The 16,881-nt window shown below is 37.9% G+C and overlaps 1 protein-coding gene across 1 annotated transcript in view; it reads left to right on the top strand.

Moving 5' to 3' along the window:
* The window catches only part of MCM10 (minichromosome maintenance 10 replication initiation factor), a 33,325-nt gene that overhangs the window by 1,599 nt on the left and 14,845 nt on the right, over window positions 1-16,881 (top strand). Inside the window, exons 3-10 of the mRNA XM_016203918.2 lie at window positions 2,834-3,172; window positions 3,956-4,057; window positions 4,198-4,338; window positions 5,926-6,097; window positions 7,943-8,108; window positions 11,209-11,376; window positions 12,625-12,741; window positions 15,428-15,627. Of these exons, the coding sequence (XP_016059404.2) occupies window positions 2,834-3,172; window positions 3,956-4,057; window positions 4,198-4,338; window positions 5,926-6,097; window positions 7,943-8,108; window positions 11,209-11,376; window positions 12,625-12,741; window positions 15,428-15,627 (1,405 nt within the window). The remainder of the gene's footprint in view (window positions 1-2,833; window positions 3,173-3,955; window positions 4,058-4,197; window positions 4,339-5,925; window positions 6,098-7,942; window positions 8,109-11,208; window positions 11,377-12,624; window positions 12,742-15,427; window positions 15,628-16,881) is intronic.

Genomic DNA, 16,881 nt, shown 5'->3' with positions numbered 1-16,881 from the left:
CATCAAGTGTTGCCTGAGTGGTTCACTTTAGTCACAGAATGTTACTTGTTTTAATCAGGTGGGATTTCTTCTCCTGGCGGTACTGACTGTCTTTCATAATAATGATAGCTGGCATGTACTTGCAATGTGCCAAGCACTGTTCTAAAATCCTTAATTATATTAACTTAATCTTCATAGCAACTATTTTATAAACAGAAAGACCAGTGTTTAGTAACTTGTCACAGGTGAAACTGTCAGAGCAGGGATTTGAACCCAGGCAGCCTCCGAGTTCACATTTAATATTGAAATCTGTTGAGCCCAGTCTGTGTAGCTCAGTTGGTTAGAGTGTCATCCTGATATACCATGGTTGCAAGTTTGATCCCTGGTCAGGAGCACATACAAGAATCAACCAGTGAGTGCATAAATAGGTGGAACAACAAATCCAGTGTTTCTCTTCTCTCTCCTCTCCTCTCTCTACCCCTCTCTAAAAATCAATCAATCAATCAATCAATAAAAAGAAATCTGTTGAAGTGATTTTAGTCTAGCTCTGTCTTAAATTCTTATAGTTCTCTCTAGTTTTGTTCATTTGCAGGAATGTGTTCAAATATTTACTTAGTAAAAAAATGTTGCTCTAATTAGCAGAGCTTAGCCAGGGAGCAGCACAAAACTGTGCTGGCTGTGAAGAGATGCTAACAAATAAAATACATTCTTTTTCTGGCTGTGTAATTGAGCTCATTGTCTGAAATTGTATTTTTTTTAAATCCAAGTCGATTATACATTGCCCTTTTTAAAAAAAAATTAAATGTTGAAATTCATCACACTGTGATATTATATGAAATTGATTGCATCTTTAGTATAATGATAGTTTCCTGTTTTCTGAAATCGTCAAATTACCTACAGGGTACTTTGTTTTATACAAAGTATAATTTTTTGCTGTGAGAACGTCATGAAAATAAGTGGTGAGTGGATATGTGTTTCCTAAGAAATCACTGTATCTAATAAAACCTCATTTGGTTAGCATGGCCTCAAAATTTGATCCAGTGTAAATGAAATCAAAATTTTCCTGATGCTAGAATTATATTGTTAAACAACATTCCTGCTTACATTTTGGTAGGGAGAGCAAGATAACAAACAAGTAGGAAAATATCTGGTAGTTGGTAGGATAGGAGACACTGGAATGAGTTTGTGTGCTGAGAGAAATGCTCCAGAAAATGGAAAAACTGGTGATATGGGGGTGGGGAGAGCTGGTGGTTGTAGGCTGAAGTCCTTGGGGAGCTGAGAGGAATGGGGATCCAGTTAATAAACGGAAGAACTGGCCGTAAATAGGACTAGACACTCATCTATTATCATAGGTAAAGCAGAGAATATATGTTAAGGTTTAGTAATGAAAGATGAACTCTGATTGCTTCCTTTTTTTTTTTTTTTTTGGTGAGATATCATCAGCTAAGAGTAAAGAGGGAGGAGAGGCGTCAGAGATTTGAGAAGAGACAGAAGTGGTTAGAGAATAGGAAAGCAATGTGTTATGGAAGTGTGGGGATTTTTAAGCACTTGAATGCCTATTTGTTCTTGGCTGGTATATATTTAAAGTTAAACCAATCAGTATAGGGGTCTTTCTCTAGGAAAGTTCACCAGTTGGGGTGCAGGTATGGAGATGGCAGTCTGTTGGGTTTTTAATCAGGGTTAAGATTTTGTCAAGGTCAACATTCCTAAAATTTTAGAAATTGTATAAAGACAAGCTCATAGAAAATATTCACAGTGGATTATGAATGATAAAATTGGCTTTAAGAAGAATATAGGGAAAATATGTACTCTTGGAGTAAAATAAGACACCAGTTAACCTGCATAACTTTACTATAGTCAGCAGTTTATTATTAGGTTACTGTACACCTTTAGAACTGAATTGGATGTGAGGTATAATTTTTGTATCACTTTATGTATATTTTTTAATCCTTACCTGAGGATATGTGTGTTTTTTTTGCTGATTTTAGAGAGAAAGGAAGGGAGAGAGAGAGAGAAACATCCATGAGAGACAGAATCATCTATCAGTTGCCTCCTGCACGTGCCCCGACCAGGGATGGAACCTGTAACCTGGGCATGTTCCCTGATCGGAAATCGAACCAAGACCTTTCTGTGTATGGGTCGATGCTCCAACCAACTGAGCCACACTGACCAGGTGTATACATGATTATAGCATAGTTTGCAGTGTGAAAATACTGGAAATAGCTCATGTTCTTTATTGGAAAGGGAATTTTAAAAATGTGATACATCCTTACCGTGGACTACTAAACAGCGATTGAAAGAAGTATATGTTTTGATTTGGATTAATCTTACATGCAATGTCACATACAGTGTGAAATAACTAATGTAAAGGCCAAAAGCAAACCTGACAAAATGTTAGTCATGGCTAATTCTGGGAAATGGGATATGAGTACTTTTTATGAAATTGTGTGTACCTGTCTATATTTTTTAAAAATTGCTCAATTTAAAACTGGGGGAATATATACATCTAGGGCCTAAATATATGTTTAGTGTGTTTTTCAGTTACTCCCTTGTGGGTTGAAGTCGGTATGCAGGAAGTTGTCTCATTAGCTTATGTAGCATAGGGAAAAAGATCTAGCCTAGTGACTGGCCCACTGTGGCTACTGAGCAGATACTGGCCCCTTCTTCCTTAGCCCAGAGCCCTTGAGAAGCACTTGGGAAGAGAGAAGGTGGAGATAAGACTAGTGATGATACCAGGAAAAATTTAGAGGCATTTTAATTGCCTTGTCAATGTTGAATGTTTTAATTAACTATGCTTGTCATTAGCAGTTCTCCTCAGGTAGGCTTATTTTCTATGTTTTCTTTGTTCTCCTAGTGGAGGAAGATGAATTGTCTCTGCTGACCGCACTGCTGGAGGAAAATGAGTCAGCCTTGGATTGTAATTCAGAAGAGAGCCACCCCTTGACCCAGGGTGATGGTATCCCTGATACATTTGATGAGCTCTTCGATGCTGACGGTGATGGTGAATCTTACACAGAGGAGGCTAATGATGGTGAAGTGGAAAAGACTCAAGACCAAAAGGAAAATTTGGCTACTCTCTTTGGAGATATGGGGGACTTATCAGATGAAGACGTTCCTGTATTGCAATCAACTAAAAACAGAGTTCCTTCTGCTCCTGCTCTGAGTCAAGGAAAAACTAATGAAGAGTTGCAAGGTGCCCTAACTACTTGCTTTCTCTAGACTAAATGAAGACCACCAGACTGACAGTTTTCATTGAGATAGCTGTTGAGTCAAGGGTGGAGATAAATGACTTTGTTAAAAAAACAAAATTGAGTTAATACATCAAGCATCTAAGGCCAGCATTTTACCCTACAAAGTGACAGACAGCCAGTGACACATATATCAGGGACAGCCAACTATAGTTGATCCTTCACAGGGTGACTTGAACACTTTGTATGCTCGTTACAAAAAATGTTACTTTAGGATTTTTATGCAAATGGAGCCAGAGATAAGACCTGTAAAAGCTACTACGTACTCTATTTGAGCAGGAGACCGTTTCAGAACAGAAGGTTTGAGGAGTGCCCTTATTCCTGGCATCTTCACTTAATATTTTTAAATTATAATAAAATTCAGTGGTGGGTAGTTTCTTTTGATACAGGACCAAGCATTTGTTATTACGATATTCAATTTGTGAAATAAATGTAATGATGTCTTGATTCCTAAAAACTTAACTGTAGATAGGTATCTGTGATACCTGTCAGTAGTACAAATTCATAACTAGCTTTGGTATTAGAAGCTTGATTACTGAAAATGTTTATTTCTCTATAGGGACCCCTTTGGGGTGCAAAAGTTAGTTGTGAGTTCTCAGTAAGTGATTATATTGCGGATCTCAGGGTTTTGGGGGAAGATGGAAGGACACCAAAAATAATTCCAGCACTTTCATCATGTATAATATTTCTTCTGGTTTGGTTCTTAAGTCAATATTTTCTTTCCCTAGATGAATTAAGGAAGTTGCAAGAGCAAATGAAGTCCTTACAAGAACAGCTAAAAATGGCAACAATCAAACAGCCTGCAAGTCCAGCCCGTCCACATACATCTGGTAATCAGACTGTAATTCTAGGAATAGTATACATTTCTGTTAAGAAATTATAACATTATCTCTGCATCCAATTCCTCGTAAAACTGCTTTTGAGCCTCTTTCTAAACTTTCTTTACTGATTTATTTTACTTTTAATCAAGTAGATAAGTCTCCACGCCCCCCTCTTAAGGAGAAGAAAGTTCAGAGAATTCAGGAGTCGACATGCTTTTCTGCAGAGCTTGATGTCCCTACTCTACCAAAAACCAAGCGGGTGGCTCAAATACCAAAAGTTTCACCTACAGGTAGTACTTAAGCCCTCCTGGTTTCTCACTATTGATTCTATTGAGAATATATTTGGGCACTCTCATGGGAGGGGTCTTTCATCTGCCCACTGGAAATGGGAACCATATGCTCTCTTTCTCTACACCTCAAAGTGCCTAGAAAATTTTTAGGTAGAGAGTTAGGTATGTACTACTTAATGGGTTGAGATTTTTTTTTAACTCTGTAGTCCTGTAGTTGATCTGAACTATAGTAAATATAACCCCTGGATTGAGTTCTCATGCTAGCAGTCTAGAAGTTTAGTCTTTGGGGTTGTGAAACTGAGGCACAGATTCCCTTATAAAGTGGTCAGGTTTTATTTGAAGTTAGGTTATATTAAATTAGAAGGTCCATTCTTTAGAAAAGTTTTCTCTGCCAGGAATCTGGAATAGTATTCAAATAAAAGCCAATTTCAGCATACATATATATACACACAAAATAAAATGAAAAAGATTTATGAGCTTTCTCTGTTGATTATGCTGTATTGCCTCAGTTTGCCCAAAGTGATTATTCCTTGGAAGACGGAAGACAAAATGGTATATAGATAACATAGCTTAGAGTAAGCAGCATTTTTTTGACCAAGGTGTGTTTAAAAAGGCCCTTTCGAATAGCATTGGCATATCACACAATAGTAGAGAATAGTTGTAGACTCTTGAGTGTTCACATTTATTTGGCAACAAATTTATATTTTATGTATCTACTTATGAATAGCATCCATCTCATTAGAATCTTTGGCATTACTAAGGTGTTTCATTAGGTAACTTCCAAAGTTTGGTTTTGAGAGGGTGGGGCATGGACATGATTTCTAGAGATTTAAAATTCAGGGTTGCCGTGGCCCCTTGCTTGAGAGCAATGATCCAAAATCTCTCTGAGGGTAAATAAAAGTCTGGTTTAAGAGAGAGTGATATTTTATTAAGGAAAATACCCAAGCTTTCTGACCTTCAGGAGCAATATCAATGCTTCTAAAATATGAAAAGTAACCATGTCAGTAGAATACCCTGGTCCCCCCAAACCCCCCACCCCACAAATTAAATGGAATGGATTGAAATGAAATGAAACAAACAAGAAAAGAAGGGGAGCAAACTTTGGATTTTTTTCAGGTAGAATTTTATCTGTGCACAAATATCCGCTAATTATGGAATTCTGAAGGAGAGCTCTTACTCCCTCATGGAATCGACCACAGTGTTTCATATATGGTGAATACTCAATAAATGTCATTGCAGAGGAACAGTGTTTTAAAGTGGTATAGTCTAATACAGCAACCACTAGCCACATGTGACAAATTAAATTAAATTAAATTAAATAATTAAATTAAATTAAATTAAATTAGACATCCATTTCTTTAGAAACAGTAGTTATAAATGATCAGTGGCCACCATATCAGACAGCACCAGTATAAAACACTTCCATCATTAGAGAGATTTTGAGGGTCGTACAGAAAGAATCTTATGGGCTTCCTTTGTTCTCCAATATTTGGTTATTTCATGTGTGAGTGAAAAAAGCAACAATTCTATTAAAGATGTAGGTATCAGTGTGGTTTTTCTTTTCACCTAATTTTTATAATTTTCTAGAGCCCAAAAGCTCACCTTCAAGGATGACAAGTGCACTCTCACAACCACTCCGAATGACTCCTGGGAACAAACCTAGTGGGATGACTAGAGATCACGGTGCAGTGGCCCCCAGGAGTTCTGGGGACACAGCTCAGCCCATCTCTGTGGAAGCCTTCTCCGGCCTGAGGCTCAGGTCAGTAGCTGACAGCCCCTCACTCTGCTCACAGGCCCCACCAGGTGCCTCGTCCTCCTTCCTGAGGGCTGAGCCTTTTAGAAATAGTGTCTGTACAGCAGATCCCCATAACACCAATAGCTCTGGAGCTTGACAAAACTTGGCATTGAGCACTGGGTGTGACTCAGTACATTTGCATATGAAATGTTTAAGGAAGACTTTTGCTTGTTTATATATACATTATATAGACATATATATATGAAATTGACAGATACATTTAATCAGAAACTGACTTATAGGAACGGTAATAGAGACTATTTTTAAATACATAAAGATATATACAGTTTAACCAGGATAATAGTATCTTGTCATTGATGTTAAGAAAACACCTGTGCTCTTTTTTTCCTAATAACTTTTAAGGGAAATTTATATTCTTTGCATCTGTTATGTGGAAAAACTAAGATACTCGGTTAAATAGGATTAAATCCCAGGATCAAGTCAGCTAAAGCCTAGACTTTTAAAAATCCCCTGTTCTCTATATTGCTACTCTACTGCATCTCCATCATTACTCTCTTGAAACCCAGGGCAGAGTGGTAATCTTTACTTTGAGACCAGATTGCTTAGTATAGTCCTTCTGAGTAGCCAAGTGCACCCCCTCTAGAACACCTAAACCTTGTCGATCTAAACTAAAACTGCCAAGCTCTTGAATTGTATTATTAAGCAGGGGGAGAACAAGTAGCTGCCATTCTGCAGCATGGTACTGTGTATAGAGTAATACAGTAGATGTGTATTGTGAAGACTCAGTACTCCAAAACTGAAAAAAAAAATTCAGTGTTTTAATTATGTTTGAGATGGAGTCTGAGGGATGGAATACAATAAAAGCTCATTGAGGAGCATCAGCTTCTTTTTCAAGGTAAATATGTCCTTCCCGAGATGATACTGCCTGCCCCAACCAGCTCCCAGTTGACACAACTGGTAGATAATGAAAGAGCTTGCTGATTCGAATGTAATGCACGTGGGAATTGAATGGAGGTAGATAAAGTTAAAACTGCTCAGCCAAAGCTTCTCAGTGGCCTACAAATTTAGGGGATTGCAGTATTGTTTGAGTCCCTGTAATTGTTATACCTGAACCTCAGAACCTAAAAATACTCCAAAGGATAGTAATCTGATACTAGCCTATTAACTCACAGAAATCAGGCAAAGAAGAGAATTTCTCCTGAATATTATTCATTATTCAGAATTAGCTCTAGGACTTTCTATTCCACAAGACTTCTGAAAGAGTCAAAGTCATGTTTATTTGTGTTTCATTTTGTCCTTGAATATATAGTATGATCAAACAGATATTAATATTTACTAGAGAAAAACAATTTGCAGATTCACCAGGTTTTAGCCAGTCATTAGGAACAAGAATATATTAATTAAAGCTAGAGTCAGAGCCTTTATTTATTATGTGAATATGTTGGCTTAAAAAAACCTGATTAGAAATAGTAGAACCAGTGCGATTCTTGCAGAACTGATGAAATTTAAATATCTTATTCACTTACATCAATTTATAGTATTGTATTAAAGTCAAAAGACATTTTTAAAGGATATTATAACTTATAATTGATATGAACTTAAAGAACTTAGGATCTTTTTATTTTCTATATAAGCTCAATTCTGTATCCAAGGAAGTACAAACCTAGCTTTAAAAATTATATTTTTATTTGCCGTAAAAAATGTCTGCCTGAACTGTATAAGTAAACTTCCCTGAAAACAGGTTCTTTAGAGATTTCTACCTATAGCACTTCTTTTAACCAACCTGCTACAGTGGCAGATAATTCCTTGTTAGACTATAGCCTACTAATTGCTGGTTTCTTGACCCAGATGGCCTCGAGTGTCCTCCACAGAAATGAACAAGAAAATGACTGGTAGAAAACTGATCAGACTGTCTCAGCTCAAGGAAAAGATGGCAAGTGAGAAGCTGGAAGAAATAGACTGGGTGACATTTGGGGTTATATTGAAGAAAGTCACTCCGCAGAGCTGTAGCAGTGTAAGCCATTTTATTGATTTCTTATTTTTTTTTAATTGTTCACAGTATTACAGATATTCCTCATTTTCCCCCTTCTTTGCCCCCTTCCACTCTGCCTTCACCACACTATTTTCTGTGCCCATGGGTTATGCATATATGCATATGTGTTCTTTGGTTAATCTTTTCCCATCACCCTCAACCCCCTCCCCTCTGAGATCTGTCAATCTGTTCCATGTATACATGCCTCTGAGTCTGTTTTGTTCATCTTATTTTGTTCATTAGAGTCTACATATAAGTGAGATCATGTGATACTTATCTTTCTCTGACTGGCTTATTTCCCTTAGCATGTTAATCTCTAGGTCTGTCCCTGCTGTTGCAAATGGTAAGAGATCCTTTTTTACAGCCACTTAGTATTTCTTGGTGTAAATGTCCCACAGCTTTTTGATACACTCATCTACTGATGGGCACTTGGGTGTTTCCAGATCTTAGCAATTGTAAATAGTGCTGCTGTGAACATAGGGGTACATATATTCTTCCTGATTGGTGTTTTGGGATTCTTAGGCTATGTTCCCAGAAGTGGGATTGCTGGGTCAAACGGCAGCTCCATTTTTAATTTTTTGAGGAACCTCCATACTGTTTTCCATAGTGGCTGCACCTGTCTGCATTCCCACCAGCAGTGTACTAGGGTTCCCTTTTCTCCACATCCTTACCAACACTTGTTGATTTATTGATGGTAGCCATTCTGACAGATGTGAGATGATACTTCATTGTAGTTTTAATTTAAATCTCTGTGACAGTAACGCTGAGCGTTTTTTCATATGTCCATTGGCCATCTGTATATCCTTTTGGAGAAGTGTCTATTCAGGCCCTTTGCCCATTTTTTTAATTGGATTGTTTGATTTCCTGGTGTTGCGTTTTTAAGTTCTTTCTATATTTTGGAAATTAACTCCTTATCAGATGTGTCATTGGCATTTTATTGATTTCTTAGCTGCTTCATCACAAACTAGCGGTGAGGACTCATGCTCTTGATTTGTTACCCAGAGCCCATCATTATTTCATTTTGAAATAATTACTAGTAAGTTCTCAAGTTGCTCCACCATCATTGGGTTGCTATCCCAGGGGGTATGTGTAAAGAACGCTCTACTTAAAGAAGATCTGGGTGTATATATTTATTGGGCTTTTCATTGCCCACATAACTTTTACTGCATTTCACTTGTCATTCATTGTGTTGGTGACACATGGTTGCCCCTGGTACTATAGTCCTTTTTGTGGAGGACTGGAGCAGGTAATCAAAAAGGCTGAGTTCACGGATCCTTTGAGAGCCTTACTAGATGTAAGACGTCAGTCGCAGAAGTTACGAAATTGCCAACTTGGCCAGCACAGTGTGATATATTTAATTTGATGGATATTGTGAAAGATCTTACAAGTTTTAAAGTTGTAATTGACTGACGCATAACTGGAAAATTATTTTTTGGCCTGGCAATTCAGAAAACCTGGGTTCTGCCCGGCCGGGCATGGCTCAGCGGTTGAGCGTTGACCTATGATCCAGGCTATGATTCTGGGTCAGGGCACATACCTGGGTTGCGGACTCGGTCCCCAGTCGGGGGCATGCAGGAGACAGCCAATCAATGACTCTCTCATCATTGATGTTTCTATCTCTCTCTCCCTCTCCTTTCCTCTCTCTAAAATCAATAAAGATACATTTAAAAAAAAAAAAAAATGAAAACCTAGGTTCTAAGCCTCATTCTTCCTTTAACTAGCTGTGTCCTTAGAGTGGCCCTTCCTCTTTCTTTAAGAACCTCCATCTCCTTATATGTAAAATGAAGGAACTGGCATTCATTTATATGTGGCAAGTCCCTCCCATTGCTCAAACACTATGATTAATCATGCTCAATACTGATTTCATTCTCTAATTTAGATCTTGACCAACTTTAGATTTTTTTATGAGCTCTGACAACTGGAGTGAGTTTTAGATTCTGAGTCCTGCTTAAGCCCTGTTCTGTCTAGGTAAAAGTGAATAAGTCTTTTTTTTATATTAAGCTTATAATTGCATCACCACTGGGTATAGTAACATTGAAATAATTGGTGTGAAATTTTATATGAACTCTTCCAAAGGCATTCTGCAAATCCATGGAAGGGTAATTACAATACTTGAGTCCAGGCAATAGCATACCATAACCTATAGCGATATCCACTCTGGAATGCCTCTGTGAAAGAGCTTGATTCAGTATTATTTGAATTAGTTTGGGGGTTTTGGGGGCTTTGTTGTTTGTTTTTTAATATGTCTTTACTGATTTCAGAGAGAGGAAGGGAGAGAGAGGGAGATAGAAACATCAACAATAAGCTGCCTCCTGCATGGCCCCCACTGGGGTTCAATCCCACAACCCGGGAATGTGCCCTCACTGGGAATCAAACCACGATCGCCTGGATCCTAGGCCAATGCTCAACCGCTGAGCCATGCCAGCTGGGCGAGTTTGTTTTTTTTAAAAAATTTGTAAATATGGAGGTTGTTCATATTGTAATTGGTCAGGATTTTGAGTTGCATTTCTTCAGATATTTAATAATATTTCTGAAGTTTTGCAGTTAAATGCAACTAGTTTTCTTTAAATGATGCTTTTGTTTTTCTTCTAAACTAAGCAAAGATTTAGAATCATAGAGCTGAAACCTCATTAATAGTAATAATATAAGTAGTGATAAGAGTTACTAGATTTATATCAGTAAGTTACTAAATGGTATGCGAGAGAGAGAGAGGCAGAGAGAGAGAGAGAGAGAGTGTGTGTGTGTGTGTGTGTGTGAGAGAGAGAGAGAGAAAGAGAGAGAGATTAGAAAGGCAGTTTTATCCCATTGACTATTTAGACCTTAGAGACTCTAGTAACAAGTTTGCTACTAACTTGCCTTAATTTCACCTTCACGTCTAAAATGAGAAGGGTAGTACTAAAGCCTGGAGAGAGGTTTAATTTACAATTAACAGATGTTCTGATGATTATATATTCAGTGTGGATTATACTTTTTTGCTTGTTTGTTCTGTTTTTCCACAGTAGAACACTTGAACCATAAATGGAAACAGTGTAACTGTCCATTATTCAAAATCATTAAAATTAAGAATAAATATTTGTTCCAGGGGAAAACATTTAGCATCTGGCGACTGAATGATCTTCGTGACCTGACGCGGTATGTTTCGTTGTTCTTGTTTGGAGAAGTTCACAAAGAACTCTGGAAGACTGAGCAGGGTACTGTCATCGGGCTGCTCAATGCTAACCCCATGAAGCCCAAGGATGGTTCAGAGGAGGTAAGACTCTATTTCCGTGATTATTGGGGAAAGGGCCTTTGCAACTTAGTCCAATTCTGTCAGAAGGATTTGCATTGGTCTACTTTCAAGTAATAAGTCATGCTTTTATGTTTTTATACTGCCATTGACCTGGGCTTCTGCTTGCTTGTTCATCCTCATCCACCAATATCCTGAATTTCCACCTGCTCTAAAGTGTTTCGTATCAACTTCTTTCATTATATCTTTTCCAATTAGTTCCAAGGTTCCTGGAGTTTTTTGAACTCTTAGGCTCAGGTCTTCTTAGCTCTTCTTCTAAATTTCCAGGGTACATCGAGAAGGCAAGGTTTTATAGTTGAGAGGACTTTGCTCCATCGGTTAGTACAACCGTAGCTACGACTAAGAATCAAAGTGAATTTTTATCTTAAGCATCATTAGAGTTTCCGTACTACTCACTGATTCTCTAGTAAATTGTAAATCTAAATACAGTGTGAATGGGACGGACCATTTCTTCATCTGACCCAGCAAGAAGCTACACTTTATACTTTGTTGTAGACAGATTATTATTATCAGAAAGAGTGAGACAAAGTTTTCTCATTCCTTGTTTTCACCAGAGAAATGGCGACAAATCTTCACCTGTTGGTTCCAACGTGTTTGGCTACAAGTAACAGAAAAACTTCACTATAGTTTCTTCTTAACAGTAAACAGTGGGGTTTGTTTTTCTCATATAATAAAAAAAACCTAGACATAGACAGTGTGGTGTTATGGTGGCCAGTGTCTACAAGTCTCTCAACCTTTTCCTCTTGGTCACAAGATGGCTTTGAAGCTCTTGCCATTACCTCTCTGTTCTAAGCAGGAAGTGGGCCAACCTTCTCTATCTGCTTTTATCGGTAATGCAAAAGCTTCCCCAGCTACCTTCACTACCAACCCCAGCTTCAGTCTCATTGGTGAGAATATAATCACATGACCATTGCTAACTATAAAGAATGCTGGGAAAACTGGGGACAGGATCCATTACCTTATGCTCAGCATTTGCCAACCCAAATAGAATCAAGACTTATAGCAGACACAGAAGAGGATGGATACTGGGTAGAGAACTAAGTGTGTTTTCTACACCTCCCATTTCTAAACCCGTTTTATAGGGCCCTTGCTTCAAATTCTTTTAGATTGACAGCCTTCTTAACTCACACCAACCATTCTTTTATCCATTCTAGCTGATAAAAGATCATATCTTCATCTGCTTTTAACTCCCATTCCACTTCTTTTCTACAGATGTGCTTATCTATTGATCATCCTCAGAAGATCTTAATTATGGGTGAAGCTCTTGACCTTGGAACCTGTAAAGCAAAGAAGAAGAATGGAGAACCGTGTACACAGACTGTTAATTTGGTTGGTTTCAGCCTTGTTAGGATGTTTTCTGCTAAAGAAAGGAGTTAAGAGAAATAAATTGTAGGTACTTTAGTAGTAATGACCACTTTGGAACTGAGTTTCCTACATAACAGGAAGCATAAAAGTGAGAAAATTGAATGTGTGGTTAATAATTGCCAGTTTGAAAAGCTGAGAGCAGGGGGAGGATTTAAGCTCTTAGTACATAATCTTTTATTGCCAGCTGACTAGGAGGTATAAGACAGAATTTTAGTTCACCCTCAATTCTAAACTTACACCAACCATTCTTTTCATTCTTTGTAGTGCCAGAGATCAAACACTATGTATGATACACTAAAAACCTTAGTTTAGTCTATGCTATAACTTTATTATACCTTCTCTTAGAACTTTTTTTAAAAAAATAGCTTCATTGAGATATAATTCACCTGCCATAAAATTCACTTTTTTAAAGTGTACAATTTAATAATTTTTAATATATTCAGAGTTGTGAAACCTTCATTACTATGTAATTTCAGAACATTTTCAATACTTACCCCACAAAAAACCCATACCAATTAGCAGCCACTCCCCATTCCCTTCTTCACCCAGCCCCTGGTAAGCGCTAATCTATCTATGAATTTGCCTATTCTGGACATTTCATAGTACAGCGATTTTCAACCTTTTTCATCTCATGGCACACAAAAACTAATTACTAAAATTCTGCAACACACCAAAAAATATATTTTTTGCTGATCTGACAAAAAAAATAGGTATAATTTTGATTCATTCACATCTGACCGTTATTATTAACTGTTTCCTTTTTTTCCCTCTATTTTTTCTGTTTTTATTGAATTCATTGGGGCGACATTAATAAAATTATATAGATTTCAGGGGTACGATTCTATAATACATCATCTTTGTATTGTATGTTCACCACCCCAAATCAAGTCTCCTTCTATCACCATCTATCCTACCTATGCCCTCTTCTACCTCCCCTTTCTCTCTGGTAATCACCACATTGTTGTCTGTTTCCATGAGTTTTTTCTTTTTTGCTCATTCTCTCCACCACTACCCCCAGTCTCCCATCCTCTCCCCACCCAACCCCCAGACAGCTGTCAGCCTGCTCTCTCTCTATGAGTCTATGTCTGTTCTGCTTGTTAGTTCATTGTGTTCATTAGATTCCACATATGAGTGAAACCATATGGTATTTGTCTTTCTCTGACTGGCTTATTTCACTTAGCATAATACTCTCCAGGTCCATCCATGCTATTGCAACCCTTTTTTTTTTCTTTTCTACAATCTAAAGGAAAGTCAGTGCCCCTGACTAAATAGTCAGGTATTACCTGTTTCTTATGGCAGACCGGTTGAAAATCTCTGATGTAGTGAAATTGTATAATATGTGGCCTTTTGTGTCTCTTAGCATAATATTTTCAAGGTTCATTCATGGTGTAGCATTCATCAGCCCTTCATTCCTTTTTGTTGAATAATCCCATTGTATAGACATACCACATGTATTCATCAGTAAGACATTTGGGTTGTTTCTACCTTTTGGTTATTATACTTAATGCTATAAACGTTCATGTACAAGTTTTATTGTGTAGATGTATGTTTTCAGTTCCCTTGGGTGTAGACTAGGAATGGAATTGTTGGGTTGTATGGTGACTCTATGTTTAGGATTTTAAGAAACTGCCAGACTGGTTTCCATAGTGGCTTTTACATTCTCACTAGCAATATGTGCAGGTTGCAGTTTCTCCACATCCAGCCAATACTTGTTACTGTCTGTCTTTGATTACAGCCATCCCAATGGGTACGAAGTGGTACATCTTAGAGCTGTTTGAAAGGATTAAAGGACAGGTTTTAGTTTCATCTCTTTATTTCCCTCATTCCTGCCTCACAGATGAACTAGTGAGCAGGAAATAGGAGGGAGGTAGTTGGAAAAAGAGGTCTCAGAGTGAAGTACCTGAAGTTCTCTACATAAGAGCTAGAATTTCATTGTTACCATATCTAAGGGCTCGCCCAATAGAAAAATAGTATGCTGTTTGTTTTTTGTTCCTTTCACTGAAGGAGTAGCATTTGTCCAAGAGTCAACCAGAGAAATAGAAAAATCTCACTAGACGCTGATTTTGTCTTATTTTTTTATTAATTTTTATTGAGGTAAAATTCACATAACATACAATTATCCATTTTAAATGTATACTTCAGTGTTATTTAGTACATTCACTGTTGTGCCACCACCCACTCTCTCTAGTTTCCAAACTGTTTCATCACCCCAAAAAACCACTCCTCATCCTCCCACCTTCATCTCCTGGTGACCTCTAACCTGCTTCCTGTCTCTGTGGACTTGCCTGCTCTGGATATGTGATATAAGAGGAGTCATACAACATGTGGCCTTTTGTGTCTGACTTCTTTCACTTGGCGTTTTCAAGATTTGTCTAGAAGCCGATTTTATTTTGATTGTAGAAAGAGTGCAAAGGGAATGAACTATACCACTTTTCCTTCCACCTAACTAGCTCTTTAATTGGAATTTAAGGAAACTCCTTTCCCCTAGTCACTGCATGGCTCCACCTTGCAAAAGGCCCTAGAGGTCAGTAGTGATGGCTCTGCACACAGAATTGTGTCACACAAAGCTGGGAGAAAGAGACTGTGTGTATTTGTATTGTTTTCTGGCCTGTTACCCTAATTCTGAGGCAGCCTCTCTTCCTTTTTGCAGAAGGACTGCGAGTACTGTCAGTATCACATCCAGGCCCAGTATAAGAAGCTCAGTGCCAAGCGAGCTGACTTGCAGTCCACCTTCTCTGGAGGACGAATTCCAAAGAAGTTTGCCAGCAAAGGCATCAGCCTGAGAGAACGTCTGTGTCAGGATGGTTTTTACTATGGAGGAGTTTCTTCAGCGTCATATGCAGCCTCAATGTAAGACATTCTTGGGCCGCTTTTGGTACCAGGATCTTGCTTATCTTGTAAGAATAAACTTAGAGATTGTACATTTCTATGATGTTCCTAAAAGACTTATACAGGTTTTATCTTTAATAACTCACTGCATAGAAGAAGATAGATGAGGGCCTCTTTTATTCCCAGGTAGAGAGGAAAACCCACAGAACAAGGAGAAATTGAGCCATGTCGTGATGATCTTTTTTTTTAAATATATCTTTATTGATTTCAGAGAGAGGAAAAGAGAGGGATAGAGAGAGAGAAACATCAGTGATGAGAGAGTCATTTATCGGCTGCCTCCTGCACGCCCCCGACTGGGGATTGAGCCTGCAACCTGAGCATGTGCCCTCGCCAGGAATCGAACCCCGATCGCCTGGATCCTAGGTCGACGCTCAACTGCTGAGCCACGCCTGGCCGGGCTTATCATGATAGTCTTTAACAGAAAGCCCATGTTTCCTGTTTGGGTTCTAATGTGAATAGTGGAACTTTGTCAGCAGCAAATTGTTTGACAGTTAAAAGATTGTTAATCATGTTGACATCCTTGAAATCATTTCCCTCATGGTTAGAGTGAGGTTGCAGACCTCTTGAAATCCATATTTCGGTGAACGAATATGCAGTGCAACTTCACAAAGGGGTATGGGAGGCAGGCATTTGTGACCTCTTTTCGGGGGATCTCAGCCTCTCCACAGAGTCTCTGAAGTAGGTGATCGATGACTTTGTCTCTTATTGTGAAAAGCACACCTGAGGACGTGACAGCTGGGGACCTGGCACAAGGGAACTACAGTTGATCCAAGAACAAAGCATAGATTTTGTCCCATGTGCAACAGAAATTGGGCAAGAGGACTCTCATGCCCTGCCCATTTTGTAATATGAAGCTTGTTTTTAAATTTAAAATAATTTTTTTTCCAAACTGCAAAAAGCAATACAGATTACTTAAGATTATGTATGTATATATTAGTTCCTTGTTATATATGCTTCTAGGTAATTTTTATTTTTCCATATGTATAAATTTTTAGTAATTTATAATTAAGTCATACTGTACCTATAATTTATAACTTTTTTTAACAATATAACTGATGTCTTCCTTATCAAATATTTACTTGTGGCACTATTTTTAGTGGCTACATAGTATCCTTTTACATGGCTCTACAATAATTTAAACAATTCCCTGTGACTAAACCTTAATGGTGTTTCTAATTTTTAACGTTACAAACAAAGCTTTTGATAATATTCTGT

The sequence above is a fragment of the Miniopterus natalensis genome, chromosome 1 (assembly GCF_054644295.1).
Source record: "Miniopterus natalensis isolate mMinNat1 chromosome 1, mMinNat1.hap1, whole genome shotgun sequence".
Taxonomy (NCBI): domain Eukaryota; kingdom Metazoa; phylum Chordata; class Mammalia; order Chiroptera; family Miniopteridae; genus Miniopterus; species Miniopterus natalensis.
Note: the sequence above shows the minus strand (reverse complement) of the source record. Positions and strands in the feature narration are given on the sequence as shown.